Here is a 25,803-nt window from a genome sequence, read left to right as displayed (position 1 = left end):
GTTATGGGATGGATCCCCGGATATGGCAGTCTCTAAATGGTCCATCCTTTTGTCTCAGTTCCAAACTTTGTCTCTGTAACTCCTTCCATGGGTGATTGTTTCCAATTCTAAGAAGGGCAAAGTGTCCACACTTTGGTCTTCGTTCTTCTTTACTTTCATATGTTTTGCAAATTGTATCTTGTATGTTGAGTAGTTTTAATACAAATAATCTCCAAGTTATATTGTGGTGATGGTGTATGAATGTTGATTTTTTAAATAGAAATGACCAAAGTGCCTAATGTTTCAAGGGCCAACATTCTGACTGCAGTGTTTCTGTCCTTCCTGATATTTCATAATGAATATTTAATAGTCATACCACAGTAGCTCTAAGGTACCTTGATTGGAGCTGCTGCAGTCTCATATCTCCTTATAGTAAGTACTTCTTCCTCTCATTGGAATGCACTCTTTGCTTATCATTTGTGAAGTTGGACTATATTCTTCCCCATAATTTGTTCATATATGTATCGTCATGTACTTCTTTTGCTAGTATATGTAGGTGAAAATATTACCTTTTTTGCATGCCAAAAGCAAAAGTATTATTTTTTTGTTTTATTTTTTATTGAATTTTATTTTTTTACTTATTCGCTTTACATTCCACTCACTGCCACCCTCCTCGTTACCCCCCCACACACACACACACACTCACACACACATAAAACCCTTCCCCTATACCCCCTCCCCTTTTCCTCTGGGCAGGTAGGGTGTCTCCCCCCTCACCCTCCACATTTAATCTCTGTGAGGCTGAGCACTTCCTCTCCCACTGATGTCAGACAGGGTAGCCCAGATAGTAGAACATATCCCACCTATAGGCAACAGCTTTTGGGATAGACCTGTTCCAGTTGTTTGCAACCCTCATGAAGGCCAAGCTACGTATGTGCGGGGAGGCCTAGGTCCAGCCCTTATATATTCTTTGATTGGTAGGTCAGAGTCTGAGAGCCCAAAGGGTCCAGGTTAGTTGACTCTTGGTCTTCCTGTGGAGTTTCTATTGGCTTCAGGGCCTGTAATCTTTCCTCCTTACATAAGAGTTTCTAAGCTCCATCCACTGTTTGGCTGTAGGTGTCTGAATCTGTCCGAGTCAGATGCTGGGTGGATCCTCTCAGAGGACAGCATGTTCCTGTATGCAAGCATAACAATATCATTAATAGTGTCAGGGATTGGTGCTTGCACATGGGATGGGTCACAAGTGTAGGGCAGGTGATTAGTTGGTAATTTCCCCAGTCTCTATCTCATCTCCTATGCCTGTACTTCTTACACACAGGATAAACTTTGGCTTGAAAGTTTTGTGGGTGAGTTGCTGTCCCTTTTGCTCTACTGTGGTACATCTACACAATGGAATGCTATCCAGCTATTAAACACAAGGACATCATGAATTTTGTAGGCAAATGGTAGAGCTTGAGAATATCCTGAGATAACCTAGTCCCACAATTACATGCATGGTATGTACTCACTCATAAGTGGTGTCTTAGTTAGGGTTTTACTGCTGTGAACAGACACCATGACCAAGGCAAGTCTTATAAAAAACAACATTTAATTGGGGCTGGCTTACAGGTTCAGAGGTTCAATCCATTATCAAGGTGGGAGCATGGCCGTATCCATGCAGGCATGGCACAGGAGGAGCTGAGAGTTCTATATCTTCATCCAAAGACTGCTAGTGGAAGACTGACTTCTAGGCAAATAGGGTGAGGGTCTTATGCCCCCACCCACAATGACACACCCATCTCAACCAGGTCACACCTATTCCAACAAGGCCACACCTCCAGATGGTGCCACTCCCTGGTCCAAGGATATACAAACCATCACAAGTGGATATTAGCCATAAAATACAGGCACCATGTTACAGTCCACAGGCCCAAAGGAGCTAAACAAGAAGTAAGGCCCAAGCAAGGAAGCTTGGATCACACTTAGAAGAAGGAATAAAATAGTCATAAGAGGCAGATATAGGAAGGGAAGTGAGAAAGAGGGAGATGGGGAAGGGAATGGGGCCATTTAGTATAAGGTGTGAAGAAGAATAGGAGAAATGGCTAGATGGCCATGAAAATGAATGGAAATCTGTAACTTACAGGGGTGAGGATATAGGGAGTTTCTCCAGGAGGAGATAGAGACCTGGAATAAGGTAGGTGCCTAAGAATCAATAGGGGTAACCTTAGCTGTAACTTGCTACATTTGGAATATGGAACCTGACGAGGCTACCTCCCATAGCCAGGCAGGAACCCCAGTGGAGCAGTAAAGTATTATTTACTGTATTTTTTCGACATAATTGCGCTGATGCTTGAAACCAGCAAACTAAGGGAAGGCCTATAGCATACGGATTAATCAAGTATGGCCAGACGTGCTTGATCTTCTAGTTTTATAGTTTACTGTAAAAGACAACGCATCACCTAACAGTGATATAGTTTTTATTTTATAGTAGAGGCCAAATGACACCACAGCTTACATAGAAATCTTGTTCTATTTCTGAAATAGTTACTTAAGTAGATATTATTTTTCCTGGGGGACATGTAAATTTGGAATTATGGTATTCCTTTTTTGCTTCAGTAAATTCACTGAACCCTGGTGATATTCAGAGGCAATCGAAGTAAAACAAGTACTTATGCTTTTCAGTTGTGCTTCCCTCATGCACATGCTCTTGATCTCTCTCTCTCACACACACACACACACACACACACACACACACACACACACACAAATGTGCTAAGAAATCTTTTCATATACACAGGGGCGGGGTCAGAGCACATCAGAGTAGTTAAACACTAGTGTAATATGTGGTAAAAGCCCAATGGAGGCTGCATGAAAGTTGTTGCTGCCTACTTCTTTGTGGTATCACTGCACTTCTATAATTTATTATATTTAAACTTTCAGTCTTTTGAAATATTATTTCCTGAGTTTGAGGATTGCTTTTTACTTCTGTGGGAAAATATGCATCATTTAATTTGTTTATTGGTTTGATGCGGTTGTATGATTCATCAGCTTTGATGATCAGACCTCAAGCTGAAGGGCTGGGGAACTTTAAAAAATAATAAAATGAAGCATTAAATCTAGGACACAGAATGTTCTGTGTGTAAAAATAGATTAAATAAGAATAATGTATTAATATGAGCCCTGACCATTTTTTCCTCTGATCTCTCTCCAACCTCTCAGGGCCCTGTGCCCATTACTTATCTTATGGAGCATAGACAGTCTCTTTCTACCTCCAGGAAAGATGTGGTTAAAGCAGTGACCCGCTGTTCCTTCTCCCCGTGCAGAACCGCACATACATAGTTTTAGAAGTGAAAACACTACTTTACATTTTATAATATGTGTTTAGGGACTATTTTCAGATATTCTTTGTATGTTTTTCATTTTAAAACACTTAATACAGTTGAGTTTTATAATTTCAGTATTAGTATAAATAAATATAATGCTTTTGTAAGTAAGGTATTTGATGAAGGGATACTTTGTATTACACTGGACTTGTCTTGTGTATATTATATCCACACAGTACAACAGATGAATGACCCTGAAGCCTATCTTCTTTCTTGTTACATTAGTTTTTAATTAAAGAAAACAACTAGTTGGAGGCAGTTACTTTCTGTGAAATGTAATGAAGATTTATTTTAGAAGTGACCTTCACTTTATTAGCTGAAGCAGTAATCAGCAGAATTAATAGAATAATCAAATTATATACAAACTCATAAATCATCTTGAATAGTGCTGTCAAAAGTTCAGCTATTAATGGGTCCTATTGTTTTGCAGCTGTATTAAAAAATTACAACTGCTGATTCCTACCTTGATAGGAACTGAAATTGCTTTTTTAAAGGCTATGTACGATGAGGGCTACAAGCCAAAATGTTTCATGACTCTTAATTGATCTATAATACTATTTGATGTCACCAGGGCAAAGTTGAAATTCAGTCCAATGTTGGTAGGCAGTTTCAGTAAAATCTGACTCATTGTTGGAACTGTACTCTACTAATTAAGCTTATATTACTTTACTGTCCGTTCTTTGGGGTTAATAACATCAAAGGGTTCGGATGTACTCCAAATATACACAATCATCTGAAGAATATATTGGATGGATATTATGTTGCTTTGTGTATTTTCTTTCAGCTCTTAATTGTAGTGGCAGCTTAATAACTGAACCAATCTCTAAATTTGAATTTTTCCTGTTTTCCTGAAACAATTTCTGCGTTCTTAACTTCTATTATAATGAGAGAAGTGAGAAATTCTCACTGAGAATTCTTGGGGCTGAGCTGTGTCTGTTTCACGTATGGAACAGTAGATGTTGACCACGCTTGTCATAGAGTTGATTATACTGAAAAATTAGCCCTGGTAATATTTCTGTGCAGTCAAGCATTACGTTCTGCCAGAATCTATTAAAATGAACTGAATTTGGTTTTGAAAAAAGGCCAAGGCTTGGGAAACTAGAAAACAAATGGTTTTGTTGTTTTTTTTTTTTTTTTTGAGTAAATGTGTGATATGAGTGTTGTATATGCTCGAAAATGGCATTTTTAAATGGAAATTTTTACAAAGAAAGCCCTGCTCACAAGCGAAGAAGAATTTCTGTACTTTGTTGTCCTTAGTGAGAAACATACATTTGAGAGATCTCAGTATCCTGCTCTCTGTTTCAGTAGCTTTGTGCTAATTTGAGAACTGTAAAACTTATGTAAAGTGTGTTTTGATATTAACTGGCAGGTAACTAAAAAAGTAACTTTAAGATAATTTGAAATGTGTGAACATTCTAAATAGGTATAGATTCATAATGAAGTTTAAATTTTAATTAATCTTAGATTTTTTTTAATCTAAAGAAAAAATGATTTAAGTCAGAAATCATGGACGTTTCTAAAAGTCCTTTATTGCTAGAATAGAATGGATATGAAAAATCCCTATTGATTTTTCATTAAAAAAAAGAAAAAAATGGCCATTTCAGGGCATAAAGCACACTTTTCTATTTCTATATATTTTAAGTTTATTTGTATCATGTATATGTTGGTGGTCAGGTGGGAGCCCAGGTCTGTATCTGGTGTCTTTCTGTGTCCCTGTTCACCTCATTTTTTGAGACAAGTCTCAAACTTGGGACATGATGGTTACCTAGTCAGAAAGCAGTTGGGACCATCTTCCCAGCCCCCTTTCTAAGTCTTTCAAAGATAGTTAAGTGAATACACACGTCATCTCTTTGATTTTTTTTCCCAGTTCATGCATCATTCAAGTATCCATTTGCCTAAAACACTTGCACCTTTTCTTATGTTTTTCTGCTTTTTATTTTATTTTCCTTTACTTCTTTATTTTTGACTTTGAGGCAGGCCCTGCATGATGCAGACCTGATTGTCCTGGAACTCTCTGGAGACCAGGCTGTCCTCCCACTCACAGAGACCATGCTAACTCTGCTTCCTGAATGCTGGGATTAAGGCGTACACCATGCCTGGCCTTTCCAGCTTTTCAAACTCTGTCCCTCTACTGAATCAATTCTCGTCTCAAATTCCTCTACTTCTTAGGTCTTCAACAATCTCTGACCATTAGAAACAATCTACTTTTTAGGCAAGCAGATTAAGCTCTTGCAGGCTCTATAATAGAGAACCTTTTCAAAAGTTTCCTTTTCTTCTTAAATTCTGTAACTCCTCTACTGAATGCATACTGACTCCCTTTTTCTCTAAACTGCCTTGTGTAATCAGGACTATACAACAAGTCCTGAGAGTTTCGTCTTTAGTATTCCTCTAATTATTACATGAACACCATCTTTCTTATGCTTACCAGAAAGCTAAACCTATGAATTATTCTTTTATACTCATTCTTTTTTTTTTTTTTTTTTTTTTTTTTTTTTTTATAGATTAGCCACTGGACACTAGACCAATGGGTGGTGATATGCTGTCTTAAGTTTATTTTTTTATTTTTTTTTTTATTTTTTTTTTTATTTTTTTTTTAATAACTGGTATCATTTTTTTTATTAGGTATTTAGCTCATTTACATTTCCAATGCTATACCAAAAGTCCCCCTTACCCACCCACCCCCACTCCCCTACCCACCCACTCCCCCCCTTTGGCCCTGGCGTTCCCCTGTACCGGGGCACACAAAGTCTGCGTGTCCAATGGGCCTCTCTTTCCAGTGATGGCCGACTAGGCCATCTTTTGGTACATATGCAGCTAGAGTCAAGAGCTCAGGGGTACTGGTTAGTTCATAATGTTGTTCCACCTATAGGGTTGAAGATCCCTTTAGCTCCTTGGGTACTTTCTCTAGCTCCTCCATTGGGAGCCCTGTGATCCATCCATTAGCTGACTGTGAGCATCCACTTCTGTGTTTGCTAGGCCCCGGCATAGTCTCACAAGAGACAGCTACATCTGGGTCCTTTCAGTAAAATCTTGCTAGTGTATGCAATGGTGTCAGCATTTGGAAGCTGATTATGGGGTGGATCCCTGGATATGGCAGTCTCTACATGGTCCATCCTTTCATCTCAGCTCCATACTTTGTTTCTGTAACTCCTTCCATGGGTGTTTTGTTCCCACTTCTAAGGAGGGGCATAGTGTCCACACTTCAGTCTTCATTTTTCTTGAGTTTCATGTGTTTAGGAAATTGTATCTTATATCGTGGATATCCTAGGTTTTGGGCTAGTATCCACTTATCAGTGAGTACATATTGTGTGAGTTCCTTTGTGATTGTGTTACCTCACTCAGGATGATGCTCTCCAGGTCCATCCATTTGGCTAGGAATTTCATAAATTCATTCTTTTTAATAGCTGAGTAGTACTCCATTGTGTAGATGTACCACATTTTCTGTATCCATTCCTCTGTTGAGGGGCATCTGGGTTCTTTCCAGTTTCTGGCTATTATAAATAAGGCTGCTATGAACATAGTGGAGCATGTGTCCTTCTTACCAGTTGGGGCTTCTTCTGGATATATGCCCAGGAGAGGTATTGCTGGATCCTCCGGTAGTACTATGTCCAATTTTCTGAGGAACCGCCAGACTGATTTCCAGAGTGGTTGTACAAGCCTGCAATCCCACCAACAATGGAGGAGTGTTCCTCTTTCTCCACATCCTCGCCAGCATCTGCTGTCACCTGAATTTTTGATCTTAGCCATTCTCACTGGTGTGAGGTGGAATCTCAGGGTTGTTTTGATTTGCATTTCCCTGATGATTAAGGATGTTGAACATTTTTTCAGGTGCTTCTCTGCCATTCGGTATTCCTCAGGTGAGAATTCTTTGTTCAGTTCTGAGCCCCATTTTTTAAGGGGGTTATTTGATTTTCTGAGGTCCACCTTCTTGAGTTCTTTATATATGTTGGATATTAGTCCCCTATCTGATTTAGGATAGGTAAAGATCCTTTCCCAGTCTGTTGGTGGTCTTTTTGTCTTATAGACAGTGTCTTTTGCCTTGCAGAAACTTTGGAGTTTCATTAGGTCCCATTTGTCAATTCTCGATCTTACAGCACAAGCCATTGCTGTTCTGTTCAGGAATTTTTCCCCTGTGCCCATATCTTCAAGGCTTTTCCCCACTTTCTCCTCTATAAGTTTCAGTGTCTCTGGTTTTATGTGAAGTTCCTTGATCCACTTAGATTTGACCTTAGTACAAGGAGATAAGTATGGATCGATTCGCATTCTTCTACATGATAACAACCATTTGTGCCAGCACCAATTGTTGAAAATGCTGTCTTTCTTCCACTGGATGGTTTTGGCTCCCTTGTCGAAGATCAAGTGACCATAGGTGTGTGGGTTCATTTTTATACTCATTCTAAAGTTAGAAGAGTTGAGAAACTGTGGCAGGGTAGTAAGGAGTAACTGCTTGATTTGTTTTCAGACAAATGTCCACCCATAGGTGAATAGTATCTGACCTCTGTCATTTCAGTCCCTGGCTAAGGAGGTCTGAAGGCCTTAACTAGGATTTGCCTAACACAGCTGGACACTCTTTGTTTTTCTTTGACTATATAACTTCATGTATGCTATTAAAGGATAAAACATGAAAATACTGTGTCTGGGGTCACAAACAAACATCTGGGTCCTGATGGAGTTTTGAATCATCTCAGTTTAATATGGTAACATTGTTTTGAACTCCTGCTTTGAGAGAGGTCGGTTAAAGGAAATGAGTTGCCATATGGGTAGAAAAGTTATACAAGGTATATACTTTCAAGAAATTGCCCAGGAATGATAGAGCATTAAGGAAAACAATTAATTGAGCATGAGAGTCAGTTTTCTAATAAATAACCGAAGAGTGAAATTCTTGAATGTAGAATCCACAGGAGGAAAGGTTTTTGTGAGAGAATTATACTTTAACATTCCAAAAGTTCTTTGACATGGGTAAATAAGGTGTGACGAACAGGGAGCCAGTGAACATTTGAATTTTCAAAACACCTTTGATAACATTTTATATCAAAGACCACATTTAAAAATAAATGCTCTCTCACCATGGGGTTGGGGGTAATGTTCATGCATATAGATCTGGTTTAGACATGGGAAGGAAGGAAGGAGGGAGGGAGGGAGGGAGGGAGGGAGGGAGGGAGGGAGGGAGGGAGGGGGGGGGATGGTTTAATTGAGCTATTACTACTTGCACCGTGAGCCTTTTATAGAAACAATGTTTACTGTTTTTTTTTTTATTATGAACTATTTTTCTAAATGATAGGGTGTTAGCATCGTAACTTCCCACTGAACTGGTTATCTGCTTCCCAGTTTATAGTCAAAACATAGAGATTAATTATAGACATAGTAAATTTCAAAATTGAGGAATATTAACTAACAGATGATTTCGCAAGTACCATGTGGAATAGGTAGGAAAATAACATGAACAGCTCTCTGTACACCCTCCGAATAGTGAAAGGGACCTGGAAGGTATTATACAGGCCAGAAGATTGGAGTTTTGGCTAATCACCAAATTTTTATTTAATTTTTTTATCAAGAGTTTAAACTTAACATACAAAATCATGATTTTGTTGTAGCATTTTAAGAAAAATATGGAATTATACATTGTACTTATTTTTCTTCATTCCCCACTGCCTCCCTCCCTGCCTTCTGTTGCTGCTAATTCCTTGTCACCCATAGAGTTCCATGTCTGCTCTCCTGTTACATAGATTCCCTTACCCTGGCCTTTCCCTCCCAACTTCATTAGCTCTTCTCTGATCTCGTAGCCTCCTTTTTACTTGTATGTCCTGCACATGCATGCACACAACTGCATGCATACACAATATTAAATTTATATTTATCTAAGGAAAAGTATTGATATTTATCTTTCTGCATCTGGCAAACTACACTTAACAAAATGATCTCAAACTGCCCATTTTCCTGCTGCCATAAGCAAAGCACATAACAAACAATGCCTGGGAGGATGTAGGAAAGAATAACCTATATGCATTGCTGGTGGAAATGTATATGTACTGCCACTGTGTAAGTCAGGATGGAGGTTCCTTAAGAAACTGAACATAAAAGAACATATGGCAGTTAGTGACTGCTGAGAAAGAGACAACCAGTCTTCTCTAGGAAGAGCCCCTTAATTGGTTAACCAGTACTAAGTGGCTATCTGTTAAATCATATGCATATGAGTAACAGTAAACAGATGCCCCCCCTCTGTCGTGTGCACACACGCGCATGCACACTCATGGGTATATATGTAGTAATCATTAGAGAAAGTATCATAAGTGAGAGAGAATACAGGCATCACAGTAATAAAAGCTAATGAAATTGAGAAAGAGTCAGGGGGGATAAAAGAGGTAGAGGGGGGGAGAAAAATGGTGGGGATGATGTTAATAGTATTTATGTATGAAGTTCTCAAAATTTTAAAAATTAAAAAAAAACTGAAAGTAGAACTATCATTCAACTCTAACACCCTTGAATATATAATTGAAGGACTATTAAACTAAAATATCACAGAGCTACCTACATATGCCTGTTTTTATTGTACTGCTCACAATAGGAAATAAATAGGTTTAGATGTCCAGCAGCAGATCAGCAGATAATAAATGTGGTGCATATATACAGGGAAATTTAATTGTCATATAGCTTAGGTCATTTTTGTTTCTGCACTCAAATTTGGATCACCAGTTAGCAAAATGGAAAATAAAGTTTCACATAGGGATTACTCAAACCAGAAATGTACTGGTTTATCCTGTACACTGCCATACCTGAGAAAGACTCAGAGAGAAGATACTGACCAAAGGCAATTGAATATTAGTCTGTGGAGTTTTTTTTTTATAAACTTGAATTTAAAAGTTCTTTAAAATAATTTTTAGTACATCTGCAACTATAAAACTATGATGCTGTTAGTGATAGGTGTTTTGACTGATAGGTTAAATATTACTAAGAGTATTTCTACTCCTGTTGGTATCACTATAATAAGCTATATTAAGGACTTTACTAAGTTGTGAGAGTTTACTAAGTTGTGAGAGTTGGAGCACTTGTACAAGCATCTGAACTGAAGATCTGTAGCCTAGCTTATGATCGAAGCATACAAATTGACCCCCAATTTTTGAAAGGCCTTATTTTTTAAGGCTTGAATGATGACTAGTGTTCTATAATTTATGCTAAGTTATTCTGAACCCCTGGTGCAGTTATTAATAGAGATCTGTTTCTGTCATCCAATACATAGTTTTATTGTGACTTTCCTATAGAAGGTTAAATTTAAGGACAGCTGGAAAAGCTGGGCAAAAAGTGAATATATCATCTACAGAATGGCACCAAGAACAGAAGACGCAAGATATATGGCTAAGATGTATGAAATAAAGACAGTTTCTGGGAGTGAGTTTTTTGAAGGCTCTGCATTCTCTTTGGGCAGCTTTTTCTAAGTTAAGCATGATGATTATGCCTTGTAAGAGTGACTGCAGTGACTAAGGGGCAGCCTGTTTGCCCACGGCCTGATTTTCTTGGGACTGAAATCTGTCTGAGCAGCCCCACTGGATCAAAATACATGTACCTGATAATTTATTAAGTTATCAAGAATTCTGTATTCTTCCTAACCCATGGTGACTTCTTCAAAGAACATCAACTAATCTGTGTATACCCCATCTGGAAATGAGTGTAAGTACAGTGTTAAGTACTGATGTTGATAAATTATTGGTAATGGTAGGCGTTAACTTTCTCTAGTAATCGCTCATGGCTGGGTAGAAGGTTAGAGTAAGTGTCCCTAGATGCTTCTTCACAGCAGTGCCTGTGCAGGAGGGTGATCAGCTTGAGAAGGTGCATTTAATTAGTACATGTTTCAAGGGAGACACTATGCTTAGAACTTTATTCGTTGCTTTGAACTGTTCTTTGGGAATCAACATTCTATATCCAGTTCTTCAGCAGATGTATCTTACTTATCTGTGGCCCCGGTCTCTCTACTTCCTTGTCTCCATCATCACTACTATGCTTCAGATTGTCTTCATCACTCATTCCACTGATGGATGACATCACTAGCCTCTCCCCCTTCTCTCATCCTTTTGATGATTTTTTTTTCATTAAGTAGCAAAGACCATCTTTAAAAAGCAGACAAACTAACTAGAAATCCAATATTTTTTTCCTGAGAAGAAATAAACAACTGTCTGTTTACCCCAGAAAGGGTACCAATGTCAGACCGAAATATGAATCTCTCCCCTCCCAAGGTTAACACAATGGAATCAGTAGATTTAATTGGGTTTGCTTTTACAAACATCAATGATGGGTTAATCTGTAGAAACATGGATAACTTTTGGGTGGCGACAATAAGGAAGGAAAAAAATGCCCCAATTCTGGCCTTGCATTATCAGATCCCTTGCTTCTTTTGTGATATCACTTTATATAATTTTTATCCCCTATATTGTAGCCCTATTAGTCATTTTTTGCTCTCTCAAATACATTGAGCCATGTTATACCTCAAGCACTGGTGGCGATTTGCTCTGGTTGAAATAGTCTTCCTCCACATCTTCACATGGTCACATGCTTCTGTTTATTTGATTCTTTGCTCAAATATCAGTTCAGCTTGTCTCATGCTCTCGTTTCCAAAGCATATTCATCTTAAATTGTTTCAATGCTGTCAGGAATCTAGTTGTTTCATTGCCGGTTTTGTACACTTGAAAAGTTACATACCATCAGGGACAGCTTTGTTTTTGGTTTTGTATCCTAACTGACTAGGATCATATCTACTGGACAGTAGGCCTAATTCCATAAATACTTGGGAATGAAGAGACAAATGGCAGTGCATGTTGTGATCAGCACAAACAGTACCCATCAACCCATCACATATCTCTTTCTGGAAGATGGTTGCATTGACCAGGTGCCTATGTTGTTTAAATGCTAGTAGGAGAGAAAATACAGACCATGAACAACTTAAGCAGATTTCTACACACTTAGATCAATGGAGGCCAGCAATTCACCATAGGTCATGGAATCTGAAAACTTTGTTGTCTTCACTTCAGGAGGTAGCAGCTAACAAGCTGCAATATAGTGGCCACTTAGGATGTTCAAGGCACCCCACTTTGCCTTAATGCATTCAACTCTGTAAACAACTCTGTGTGATAAGTTATGATCGCCATTTTGTTATCTCGAGAACTGAAACATAGTCACAGAACCAGTAAATGAGAAACAAAGAGGACACAGACACTGTGACTCCATAGCTGATGTCCGTATTGATTCCATAGCCATCTCCAAAAGCTGATCTCTGTGTGATTTGCATATTGTGACTACAGTTGGACACTTGATTCCTGATGACCTGAAAGTTTTGATGATGATGACTATTGCTTGACAAACCAGCTGCCTTCAGGTTCTGTCAGTTTGATCAATATTAGGAGTGGCTTGTCAGTTTTGCTATACTACATTGCTGTGAATAGAACACATAGTTGAATGTTTTTGTTGGTGACATCATTATTTCTTTTTGCTTTCATTTTTTATCCTGCTGAATTTAGTCAATAATGGACAGTAAAAGATGGAGACTAGGGTAGGATTTTAGAGATTGTTTTTCTTGCGGGATTACATTTGATTCTAGGGCAATAGGAAGTTCAAAGTTGGGCTGGGTGAAAAGTGGCTTAAATATTAGATGGAATTTTGGGGAGAAATGGTGCTGTGCCTCTCATCTTACCCATTTTTACCTTTCTGGAAGAGAGACCCACAGCAACAAACATATGGAGCATTCATTTGCGACACCTGCTGTCCTTCCAGCTGGAAGGACACTAAATGCCAGGAAAGGGTAAGAAGTTAAGAATCATGGTATAATTGAGATTGCAATAAGTAGTATAATTTGAATCAGTAAGCACAATGTAGTTGTATACATACACATTGTTGTATATAATCCATACACGTGCCATGTGGTGTATAATATATAGTAAGACTAGAGGTATGTAAATATAAGAAGCACTGAGACTTTTGTCCTCTTATGTACGTGTATATAAAGTAGACACACGTCCATGTAGTTCTCTTCTACACTCATGTTTCAGACTGGCCTGTATGCGGTGAACATGATAGAAAGCTCTGTGTGTTGTTTTAAATATATTGCTCTAATACATGTTTATCTATGCATGCAGTTAGAAGAAACACTGTCAAATGTTGTGCAGACACAGTGCTGAATTATATATCATGATATTTAGGAGACATACTTAGGGGAATTGTGGTTTTATCAATGTACTATGCAATCTGGGTGTAGCTAAGGTACACTGACAGTGATCAATGGTTAGGGTTTTCTCTTCTATCCTTTTTGCAAATGACATGATATGTGTTCAACAAGGAAAGTTTAATTTTTTTGGAGGAGTAAAAAGATCCAAAAAGTATGTCAGTAGATTTTTCCTTTAGTTCCTCAATACCTATACACTTACTGTTCTTATAATATCTACTACACTACAGCAAGTAGGTATAGCAGAGCCACACGTTCTTTTAGACCTCACAATGCAACTATAAAGTTGCACCAAAAAGAAGTCTTGATACTTGCTGCTTCTGTTCAGCATTAATGCATTAACATTTACATCACTGGGTTCCTATTTCATACGCTAAAATCAAACATTAAGCCATATTTCTTACAAATATATCTCATTGTAAAATGTTCAGTTTCTGCTCAGAGTACTATATTTAAAATTTCTACTTAACCAATGTCCTTTACAACATTTTTTAAAAATATGTTTTGCAAAGTATTCACTATTTGTTAGGAACTTTGAAGACAAGCATTTCTACTATAATTATGCTATCTTCAGTTGAAGTTATATATAAGTTTAGCATATGTAGAAAGAAAACCATATGTTGCCCCCTTTTTTCAGTCCCCCCTCACAGAGTTCTTCTCCCCATTCCTCCTCACCTTCACCTCTGAGAGGGTTCCCTCCCACATCCCCCTCCCTAGGGCATCACGTCTCTACAGGATTAGAGGCTCCCACTAGGCCAGAAAAGGCAATCCTCTACTACATATGTGCTGGGGGCCTTGGAACAGCCCATGCACTCTCTATGTTTCTTTCTTACAGTATGTAGAACAACAGTTAACAAATCATACCATGTTGAAAACCAGGTAATTTTTGATGAAATATGGAGGCCTCTTGTAGCCTAAATTTCCCCAAACGAAGAACATTCATTTGGGCTTTGAGTCTAGTTCAGCTTATCTGTGGGAAGTAGACCAGTGATGTTTCATGTGGTGAACTCTTTGATTATTTGCAGGAAATCGACAGTGAAGATGGTGTCAGCCACCTTGGTTATGATTTCCTGTGTATCAGTACTCTCTTCCCAAAATCAGAAGGCTGAATAGCACATGGCAAATGCAGCTAAACAGTCCACCACCAGGAAGATTATTTTTTCTAAATCTCATTAGAATCTGTTAGATTATAATGTCTTAACATCAGATATACTAACAAATATTACTGCACAGTTTGTCATCCTATTGGTGAGCAAAATTAACAGGAAGAAAGACTGTCCTACATAAAATGTATAGTCTACAGGTTCTTAACCATGTGGAATTTTGCTTAGTGGCTCTATTATGCCCTTAATTGCATTATTCTAATTTTCTCAGTGTAAAAATAAATACAGGTTTTCTTGTGCACTGATGTTGTATACCAGAAGAATATTACCTAACCCCTACTCTACTGTGGCTTAACTGCTTATGTGCATCTAAAAGAATTCAATTTGGAAAGACAGGAAAATATTAAATCCTATTCAATGAATGTCGTTTACCTCCACCATTGATAATTTTCATTATGTATAGATTATGAACTACTATAGATTATGAACTACTTTTCAACACAGACTAAAATAAATGACATCAATATACTCAAGATTTGCCAAATCTCAAAATGTGGCTGCATTTACTTTAACTACTTTTTAAAGCTTTACTCATTTTTATTTCTATGTATATCTGTGTGCCTCCATATTTGCAGCATGTGCATGTAGTTTTCTGGGGAGACTAAAAGAGGGTATCAGATGGCCTTGCTACTGGAGTTATAAATGGTTCTGAGCCTCCTGATGTAGGTGCTGAGAACCAAACCTCTGAAAGAACAGTAAAGAAACTAAGCAACTGATTTTCTTCACTGTAACATTCATTCTGTACTTTCCTAGATACTACTCCAGTGTATTTACTTCTAGTTTCCTCTTAAGTGTTTTGTACATTACATATTTGTGTGTCATTTTGATGTATAGCAAGATTTTTGCATATGAAGTTGATTTTCTTTAAATAAGTGATGCCAGTCAGAAGTGTTCTTTCCAAAATTTCTGTTATTAATCAGCTTTTGCATTTTAAAAATACAACAACTAGTAGAAGAGATTAGCTTTCATGAATTTTTATTATTTATGATATTCCCTTGTATGATATGAGAATTTGGACAGTTGTTTGTATGTTTATAGGTTATAGTCATCACAAACTATTCACACTTCTAAAGCCAAATGCATAGTTGTTAGTTTTGCAAGGTTGACCTCAGGTATAATACTTAGTTTGATGAACTTCTTAAAAGTTGGTATATAATAGTTTTGTTCATTAGAGAGAATGGATATAGAACTAAGTTATGCAAGGCTTATGGGGAATTCCAAATTGTAGTTTCTAGCATGTTTCCTCACTGAAAGATGAGAATATTATATCTCTCCTAATGCAGGTATATGGCCAATATGTATGGTCAACCAAGAAAACTCAACTTGACCATCAGTTTTTTCAACTTTTTTTTTCTGAAACTTCAAAACTTAGGCACACCTTCCCTTGTAGCTGAGATCAATATCCACCCATTTGGAGTTTAGTTGATATTTATCAAATGACCCAAAGTTCTCACTCCAAATCAAACTGTTGACCTGACCACTCCCATCCTAAACACCTGACCACTCCCATCCTAAAACTATCTGGTCCTCCCTGTCCTGTCCCTAAATTGGTTACTTAAAGCTATCTTTTGAACCAGTATCTCTAGGGAAACAAACAAACAAACAAACAAACAAAAAACCACTCCTTTCAGGCCTGACATTTAGAGGGCATAGAGATGACCCCCCCCCCCCCAGAAGGTGGAGACCATGGCTAGATCTTAGATCTTCTTTAGTTAAACTAAAATTATTTATTGCACATATGAATGTTCATTTGTTTGTGAATTCTCCTCTAGATATGTTGGATTTATGTTGGTACATAAACCCACTATTTTAAAATGAACCTATGTGTAATTCCGCATATCATATACTTTATATCTTCTTTACAAATGTTATTTTGTTTATTCTTCAAAAGAAGCTTATGTGAATAAGTGGCAATATAGGGCTGGTGTGGAGCTCATTATCCTGTTTCCATGGTCACACAGCTGGTATGTGGCATAGTTGGCATATGAAGCCAGGCAGTCAAAATTCTCCCTTAACCCCTATGCCTAAAATGTGCAGGAAGAAAGAAAAAGTTGTACATATCTTCTTCCATGCGTATAACTAGGATTACCTTACATATTTAAGTAGCAGTAAGATTTGCTACTCTGAAAAGTATTCATCTTCAATTTTACTGTAACAAATTTTTATTCTTACTGAAAGATTTAATAACTTCTATTGCATCTATACATCTTTTCTTAACTAGTACTTAGCTTTTACCTTTCTTTTTTTACATGTTTAAATGTTTCAAGTTCTATATTTTGTCGATTGTAGGCTGAGTTTTACGTTTTATTGGAGAATCTGTCTCTGACTCATATCTTCCTATGTTCTTGTCTAGTGTTGCTTCTCATACTTAACACTTGTACTTTTCCTGGAATTGATTCTGAACACAGTGTGAATCAGAGATGATTCTTCTGATAAATATAACCCGTTGTCCCCAAATCTTTTTGCCACGGCCCATTTTACCCTGATTCATAGTACTACTACTTTCACAATCATTTCCATGTATACATATACCTATATGTTAACTTGCTTTGTCTGCTCTAACTGACTCAATAGGATAAAACACCACCAATTTATTATCTTACATTCCTGGAGGTCAGCAGTCTGAAAGAGACCAGCAGGGCTGCATTCCTTCTTAGGGCATGAAGGAAGGCTCTGTTCCTTTCTTTTTCTAGTTTAAAAAGGCCACCTGCATTCTTTGGCATGTGACCACCTTATACAAACAGCATCACTCTGACCTCTACAATCATCTGCACGTCCATGTGTCTGACTTTAACCTTCTTGTTTCTTCTTTTGAAGCCCTTGTAATTGTGTTGTGCTCACCAGGATTATCTGATTGCAGGAACCCCAATGTTATGTACTTGCAAAGTCCTTGACGCCGTGCAATCTCTACAATTAGGGTGTGGACATGTACTGGTGTAAATATTCAGTCTACCATACTTCCTGATATTGCATTGTTCTTTTTCACATTTTTGATTAATTTATTTTAAGCATACCTATAACCTCTATTTTGTCTAAATAAGGACTCAGACCTTGAGCCCTGCTTTAACTTGTGTCTACAAATTCTCACTTAAGGCTTGGTATGTTTCTTTCTGTGCTGTGTAATTGTAGGGTTTAAAAGTCATCACTGTGGGACTCTAAACTGTGAAAGTAGTTGAAATCCAGAATTATCATTTACCCAGAGCCATTTTTCTTGATATTTTCTTGGTAATGCGTGTAATTTCAAATTTATGTCGTCTGTGAGTGTAGCACCCTGATTCTAATACAGAGGTATAAGCTTCCTCTACCCTGAGCTTAGACAGATCAGCATTCTGTTTCTCTCCCTGCCCCAGTAGGGAGGTCATGTCTTTCCTCGGTCATTTTACAGAGGTGTATTTCTATAACTAATCAAATGTCATGAAAGATGATTTCCTTTTCTGCTCTGTGTCCTGTCCAGATCTTCAAGCTTGTTCTTCCTAAATGGCTGTTGAACAGCCAACTGACCCAGTGTACTCCTTACAGCATCTGCTGCACTCGCTCATGCTGTGTTCTGAGGTTTTAGTTTCTAGTTAGCTCTGGCTCCTAGAGATTTGCTTACCTCTATAGTACCTGATACCTTCCAAAGCCTTCCTTGCTCAGCCTTTCTTTCCCCTTCTCTGAGTGTCTCATGTATCTCCTCTGAAGGATAGTTGTACTTTATGCACCTTAGAAATTGCAGGAGCTCATTTTAGGGGGACATTTAACTCTTGCTTAGGAACACTTTCCACTTGGTGACAATTTTAGATATCAATATTATATTATTAATAGGGATTCCTTTGTTGCATAAAGAAATTGCTAATATTGTAATTACATTACATCTGAGAAATTTTAATATAGATAGTGAACATTATATATGATCAGATTTCTTTTTTTTTGTAATGCCAATTAATATGTGTTAGATACCTAAATATTTTTTCCTTAGTTTCAACCAAATTATCCTAATTCTCATTTTTCTGTTCTCTTTCCAGAATGTGTGCTGTGTTTGGTGGAATCTATTGTCTTCGCCATTCAGTACAGTGCCTTGTAGTGGACAAAGAATCCAGAAAGTAAGGATGCTATAAGTAACCTTCTTATGTTTAAACACCAGACAGCGGTGAAAAATATAGAAGTTGCTTTTTTAAAAGTGATTCTTGAAAGATCCTCCTTGGTATTAATAACATATCAACCTTGATTAAAAGTAATTTGTGTTTAGGTCTTCCAGAACAAGTAAAGTGAGTTCAGAATATAGAAACTAAATTAATTCCCCTGCAATATGACTATAGCTCCTGATCATTCAAGCTTGGAAGACAAATCATTTCAGCTGCCGGGGGTAGGTGATGAGTGATGTTAGTTTTCCTTGTGGCCTTACCTCCTCTAATTGATTTTCATCAGATGACAACAAAGCCCTCTGTTATTGCATTTTTAAAAATGGAGCTCACCTAAAGACTCATCAGATTAATCTCTGCTGATAATGCATGTCACTTCAAGAGAAAAGACTTTAATGAGTTTTTAGGTAGATTGTTGTCATAAACTATGCTGCCCTGTTATCTGAGGATAAATTCTTTTACAACAGAATCAGCCTACAAGCTGGATGAGGGCTAAAGTATGAGTTTACCCACTTTCTTACAATAGCTGAGCACCATCTATTTACATGTTTTGTATTTAATTATTTTTTCTAGAACTTATTATTATTTACTAATACATACTCTTGTCTGAATTAAATTTAGGTAAAACACCATTTTACAATTTCTAAGTAGTACCTTGAAAAAGAAAAGGCTCAACTGTATAGTTTTAGGAGCTGTTAAAACTGTTGTTTTTCTTCTTCCTTAGACATTCTCAAGTACCTGTTGACTTATATTTTATAGATAATTATTTTAGGACTATATTAAAAGTGTTGTTAAAATTATAATATAAAATCTTAAATGACTTGTTTCTTTATGTAGTAATTTTGTAGAGTCTAAATGGGATAAATTGGCCATTAATTTCTCATAAGTGGACTATAGTGTTATAAGGAGTTAATTTAGCTAAGATTTAGTTCTAGAAATAAGTAATACAGAGGAACTTTCCAGCTTTATGCTGTAAAAATTGACACATGATGTTAACTTCTTATAAAGTATCATTAGCAACAGTACAGAATCATACTATCTAAGTAAAAGAGGTGACAGTATACAAGGGACTATCACTAAAGTCTTTAGATATTCAGATTTTGGCATGTAAGGTAATGAAGGAGCGGCTGTCTTTATGCCTCACAGTTTGTTTTTCCTCATACAGTGACTTTGAAACAAGAAGGCTTCCCTGTGACAGAAAGGCAGATAACGACTTGCTTGTTTGGTGTTTATTTGCTTAGGTCATTTTTATCATCTTTGGGCACTATTCCAGTACCACATGTTAGTCTCAGTGACATGAAGAATTTGCATGGATCATATTTCTTGGCTCTTTCTTTCTTGCTTGCTTGCTTGCTTGCTTTCTTAAAATAGGTATGCTAGTACTGTAATAGCATTTGTTGAAATAAAGGATGCATTTACCTTACCTCTGACTTACATTTATGAAATATTCTAAACAAACGATCTACTTTCATGAACTTATACTGATTCTAGTTAGAACAGATAGGTGAAGACTAAAGGTCTTAGATATCATAAGAACCTCCAGACTGGCAATTTTAAAACTATAAAGTGACAAGGAAATTGACTATTCTTTTAAATATCACCAGGAATTAATTTTCTGTTGGGTTGGTTTGTTTGCAGTTTTGAGATAGGTTTTCACAGTGTACCTCAGATCACAGGTGCTTGTTACCACTTTTGGATGGAAAACTAGTTATAAGCAATATCCCAGTAGGCGCTAATGTAGATTGTTTTCGATGGCATTGAGAAACGGTGCTCTGTAGGGTGAATTTAAAGATTTCGGCAAGAGTACTGTATTCCATGATGAGCTTGGGAATCCTAATATTAATTTATTCTAAGGCTTTGTCTAGATGTACTTGTCTGATATACTGGCAGTATGAACTTTACGTAGTAGGCAAGTTGCTTCTAGTTTAAAGTCTTTTGTATCATCGACACAAGTCCCGAAGCACCATATTTATTAACAAAAACCAATCCTGCAATAAGAGGGGTTATTGAATAATATTAGTGCTGTGAATGATAGCAAGTCCTTTATATGGCAAATTCCGTTATTTGTAAGATAGTTTAGAAGAATTCAGAAATAGTCATTGAGTCTTCTTTTAGATTTGACCTATTATTTGGTTACATTAAATACTGGAAAGTATATAACTGGCTCTTCTTTAACCTGTAGAAATAAGTGATCTTAAAATGTTTCATATTCTGAAGTGTGGGTCAGTTGTCACATTATTGGGCATTGAGAAATTAGAAACAAATTGAACACTTTATTGTGTCTATTGTTTTTAAGCAACTAGCACAGTGCCTCTTTTATGCTTGCCCTTTACCAACTCCCATGCTAGTTGTTATGGTATGATATGATATGGCCAAAAAGTAAATAAAATATAGGTCCTCTGTTTGTAATGTGGGATTCAAGGGAACAGTGCGGCCTTCAATGTCACATAGACTGTATTTGAATTCTGACATTGATATTTTTTCAATCTCTGTGAACCTAAGCAAGAGGTTTAACCCCTCTGTGCCTCAATGTTATTACAAAAAGTGGAGTGGCTGACAAGCCATACCTTGTATGGTTGTTGTAATATTACCAGAGCAGATAAACATCAAAAAACCATAGATTACACATACAGGTAGTTTAGTAGTATATGTAATTTGAACCTTGGAACCACCTTGGCATGCCATAAAGAAGAAGGCCCGTTGTGTTCTATGTTTTGCCCAGAAATGTGACTTAGAATTTTTAAATAGTGTTCAGTAATTTGAGCAATGATTTGGAAGGAACAGAATGAAGAGACTCTTTACCTTCAGAATCACCATTGTGTGCCCTTTTCTTGTCTGTATACTGTTTGCTCTCACAGAATACTTCAGTTGTCCATCCTCTCTCCAATTCATGCAAGTACTAGCTGTTTTCTATGTTCCAGGCACTGGGAATGCAGATGAGAACAAGACAATCAGGATTTTTGTTTGGCCTGCAGATCAAACTTTCCTCTATGAAGAGGAAATACAGACAGCCTTCATGGCATTTTTTTGTTTGTTTGTTTTTTGAGACAGGGTTTCTCTGTGTAGTCCTGGCTGTCCTGGAACTCGCTCTGCAGACCAGGCTGGCCTTGAACTCAGAAATCCGCCTGCCTCTGCCTCCCAAGTGCTGGGATTAAAGGCGTACTCCACCACGCCCAGTGCCTTCATGGCTTTGTATCATCTGCAGATAAACTTGGAGGTCTTCCAGGAGACAGTTGACCACTGTCTGGCACTCATTTCTTTCCCCTTTTTGTTTTTCACCTTGACAGATAACACTGAAGTGATTGTGTGTTTCTGTACCTGAGACATTCTCATATTTATTTGCTTAACTCTGTTTGATCCATAAAAACATTGTGAATGTAGCACTGCCACCAAACTACATTCCCTGATACTCTGCCAATTTGTTCAAAGCTGAGTTAGATACCTCACTTAGTACTCTGCAATGGCCTTTCCTCACCTTACCGCTGAGCAATACTATTATTTTTAAATTGCCTGTGTCTGCATCTTCATTATTACCTATAGGAACAGAACTTGGCACAGGTACTTGCCATATTTTTATGTTGATTAAATGAGGTATCAGCTTATTAGCCTTCCACTTCCTTATTAAATGCAACTAGAGTCTAAGGCAGTAGCAGTGGGGTGAGAGAGAAGAGGCTAATTACAAGAAATATTTTAAGGTGGAATCTACAAAAGTAGCAGATTAGCTATGAAGAGAGATTTGGGTGGAAAAAGTATAATTGCTGGTTAAAGCTGTACTTGATAGAGAGATTACAAGGGAGGAAGACAGATGCAGGGCTGTGATAAAGTCACATTGGAACATATCATGCTAGATATATAAAGGAAGTAGGTAATGATAACTTAATTGTGTACTTGAAACATGATAAGAACAGATTTTAACCATCTTTGCTCCCCAGTGGTAACTGTGGGTGGTGACTGGGTATGTTAATGTGATTCTGTTATTCGTTACGCAGTGTATAATACACCAAATTATCACATTGTATTCCTTGAGTATATATAGTTTTTATTTACCAATTAGGTATTCTTAAAAGATTAAGTAGACTCTATAAAGAAAGAACAAATTAGTGAATAATTTAAAAGATGATAGCCATCTTATGAAAAGGTCAGAGCAACAACTAAGATTCCAATCTTGTTAATGGGTTGAAATGACTGTAGTAGATGTTCAGCCCAGAACTACTGTGAATATTTTGAAACCATTTTTTGAAAAATGTAAAACTGGAACCTAATGCCTTTGAGAACACTCACAAACTGTGTCCAATAGGAACACCTGTTTCGTTTCTTTCCGTGATTAGGAATCTTATCATTTCCTTAATTAACATTTTTCTTTTTTATTATTTCATTTTTAATTTCAAAGGGATTGCATACCTGGGAATACTGTTGTTTCGTCTCTTCTTGACTGAGTTCCAGATGTTTTGTGTTAGTCTTGCTGAGGTTTTTTTTTTCCCCTCCCTTATTGTCAGTTTGCTATGAATGCTCTCATATGAGTGAACCAAGAGCTGAGTAAGTGCTGTGGTTTGTTGATTTAGAAAGCCTTGCCCATGAAATGTTCGGCCTGGCTTCACTGATTCTTATGATCAGCTTGGTCATTGTGTCCCTGTAACTAGGAACTCCTATCATGCTCCTTCTCAATTTACTATTTATGAGGCTCAGCAAGGCCCTCTGCTAAGTCCGAAATGCTGTTAATCTTAATGGCTTCCTCAGGTTTATGTGGGAGGAGTAGGCAGGAGGGTATTTTAATGTGTCTGGCAGCACTGTTTCATTTTGTTGTTTTCCATTAAGCGAATGTCATCTAATTTTTATATTAATCTTTATAATACAGATTAAGAGTAGGTCCCAAATCAATATCCGTTCTTCATTGTTCTCCCAATTAGGCTGAATATATGACAATAAGTCAAGTATCTGAGGGAAAACAAATCTTACCACTTGCTTAACATGCCTTGGTTTGCAGAGCTTTGCTTAGGCCTACTGCCTCAGTACTTGAGGGCAAGAATGAGGCTAACAGGTGAGTCATCTTGTTACCGGACTGACTAAGACTGAGCCTCCATAACTGTCACCTCCCTTTGTACAGATGTGCATCATTTCTCTCGATCTGTAGCTCTTTACTTTTGTCACACAACATAAAGATGCAGGAGTAGCAGAGGCTTCACTATGATTCTTTCTTGGGACTCGGAAGCTTATCAGAATCTCCAGGGGTACTTAGTATTTGAAAAGTCCCCCAGGTGTGATTCTGATTTGTTTCCCTCTCCTGCTCCTCCTCCTCCTCCCTTGGAAATCAGTTTCATCTGAAGCTTCTGCATAAACAAGCACATTCATTAGCATCTTATCCCTGCCTAGTTGAGCTTGCATTAGTTACTCTCTGCATTATCTACATCAATTCTTTCTAATGCTGTAACACCTGAAACCAGTGTCTGCCAGTCACCAAGGGATCTCTATTAGACTTTGGAAGCAAACAAAGCAGCAAAGACTTCATAAACTTGACTTGAAGGCTAGGTTCATTTCTGGGTTGCTTTGTTTGTTTGTATGTTTGATAATGGGAGTTCTTTGAAAAGGCACTAAGGTTCAAGATTTATATGAAGAACACTCTTTTCTCAGTTTTAGTCCAACATTATACATGAAAAGTTTCAAGCCTTTGCCAACATTGAGTTTAAAGTAAAACCTGTTATATCTTCTGCTCAATTTCTATAATGAATGTCACAATCTACCTACTTCTTCATACATCTTCACAGATCCCCACTCCTTGAGCCATCTATTGATTCATCTTTTATGCGTTCCATAGTAACTGTCAGATATCAGTAAATTTCACCCTAACATTTTAATATGAACATCCTGATCTATAGATCAGTGTTTTCCATTGTCTTTTGAAATATAATTATGGTTGCATCCCATTTTAAGTACTCACCAGTTGAGGTCAAACAAAAGACAAATATGTATACCCAAGTCCTATCAATACACAGGACGTTATATTCCCATTTATTTTCCTGCCTGCATTATCCCCCCTTCAATTTCTGTAACTTCTTAAAGTAAGAAATGCTTGCCAATGAGAAATACACAGGACAAATATAATCAATGTACCATGACAATTCAGCAGATACCTCTTCTCCATTTTTTTCAAGTCCTTTGATTTTTAAAAGGTTTATGAATGCTTAAGAAACTGATCTTTCCACTTTTCAAAAGTTATCTTGGCCAATATTTAATGTAAGTCCTTTGTGCTAATTTAGTATTTTGTAGATAAGATGAGCTCTAGTTAGCCGGGCAGTGGTGGTGCACGCCTTTGATCCCATCACTTGGGAGGCAGAGGCAGGCGGATTCCTGAGTTCGAGGACAGCCTGGTCTACAGAGTGAGTTCCAGGACAGCCAGGGCTATACAGAGAAACCCTGTCTCAAAAAAAAAAAAAAAAAAAAAAAAAAAAAAAAAAAACCAAAAAAAAAATGAGCTCTAGTTTAAGGAAATGCAGGAGATTTGAAGTGTAGGTAAATGGAGAAATCATGTAATTATTAATACCACAGATTTATGTTAAAATTGCTTAAATGTTTAGATGTATGTATATAACATCACTAAACATAATTGTCTAACCTGCCAGCAGTGGTATGCCATTTCCTCAATAGTATCAATGAAATACAAATTCAGTTCCTTGATTTTAATTTTAATTCTGCCTGTTAATAAATCCCTTATTTTGCTTATTTAGAGCAATTGAAGATACTTCAATTTATAGCAGAATATTTTATTTAGTTTTAACTTTATTCACTTTACAACCCAATATCACCCCCTCCTCTCCTCCCAGTACCCCTCACACAAATTCTTGCCCCATTCTACCAAAAGGGAAGACTTTTGGGAAGGGAAAGCTCCCCTCTGGATCTCACCTCCACCAAACAACTCCCCACGCACATCAAGTTTCTACAGGATCATCCTCTCCCACTGAGGCCAGACAAGGTGG

At 37.3% G+C, this 25,803-nt stretch overlaps 1 protein-coding gene and 1 non-coding gene across 12 annotated transcripts in view; both read left to right on the top strand.

The window, feature by feature from the left end:
- Chm (choroidermia (RAB escort protein 1)) overlaps window positions 1–25,803 on the top strand; it is a 144,948-nt gene that overhangs the window by 86,609 nt on the left and 32,536 nt on the right. For all 11 annotated transcript variants that reach the window (XR_387043.3, XR_001782732.1, XM_006528381.3 and 8 more), the window contains one exon: window positions 18,716–18,793. Coding sequence is in view for 9 of the 11 variants with exons in the window: in XM_006528381.3 (XP_006528444.1) it covers window positions 18,716–18,793 (78 nt within the window). In the remaining 2 variants the exon portion in view is untranslated. The remainder of the gene's footprint in view (window positions 1–18,715; window positions 18,794–25,803) is intronic.
- On the top strand, window positions 24,038–24,107 carry Mir361 (microRNA 361). The gene has a single exon (NR_029849.1). It is a non-coding gene; the product is annotated as a microRNA 361 (primary transcript).

Source organism: Mus musculus, chromosome X (genome assembly GCF_000001635.26).
Source record: "Mus musculus strain C57BL/6J chromosome X, GRCm38.p6 C57BL/6J".
Classification (NCBI taxonomy): domain Eukaryota; kingdom Metazoa; phylum Chordata; class Mammalia; order Rodentia; family Muridae; genus Mus; species Mus musculus.
Note: the sequence above shows the minus strand (reverse complement) of the source record. Positions and strands in the feature narration are given on the sequence as shown.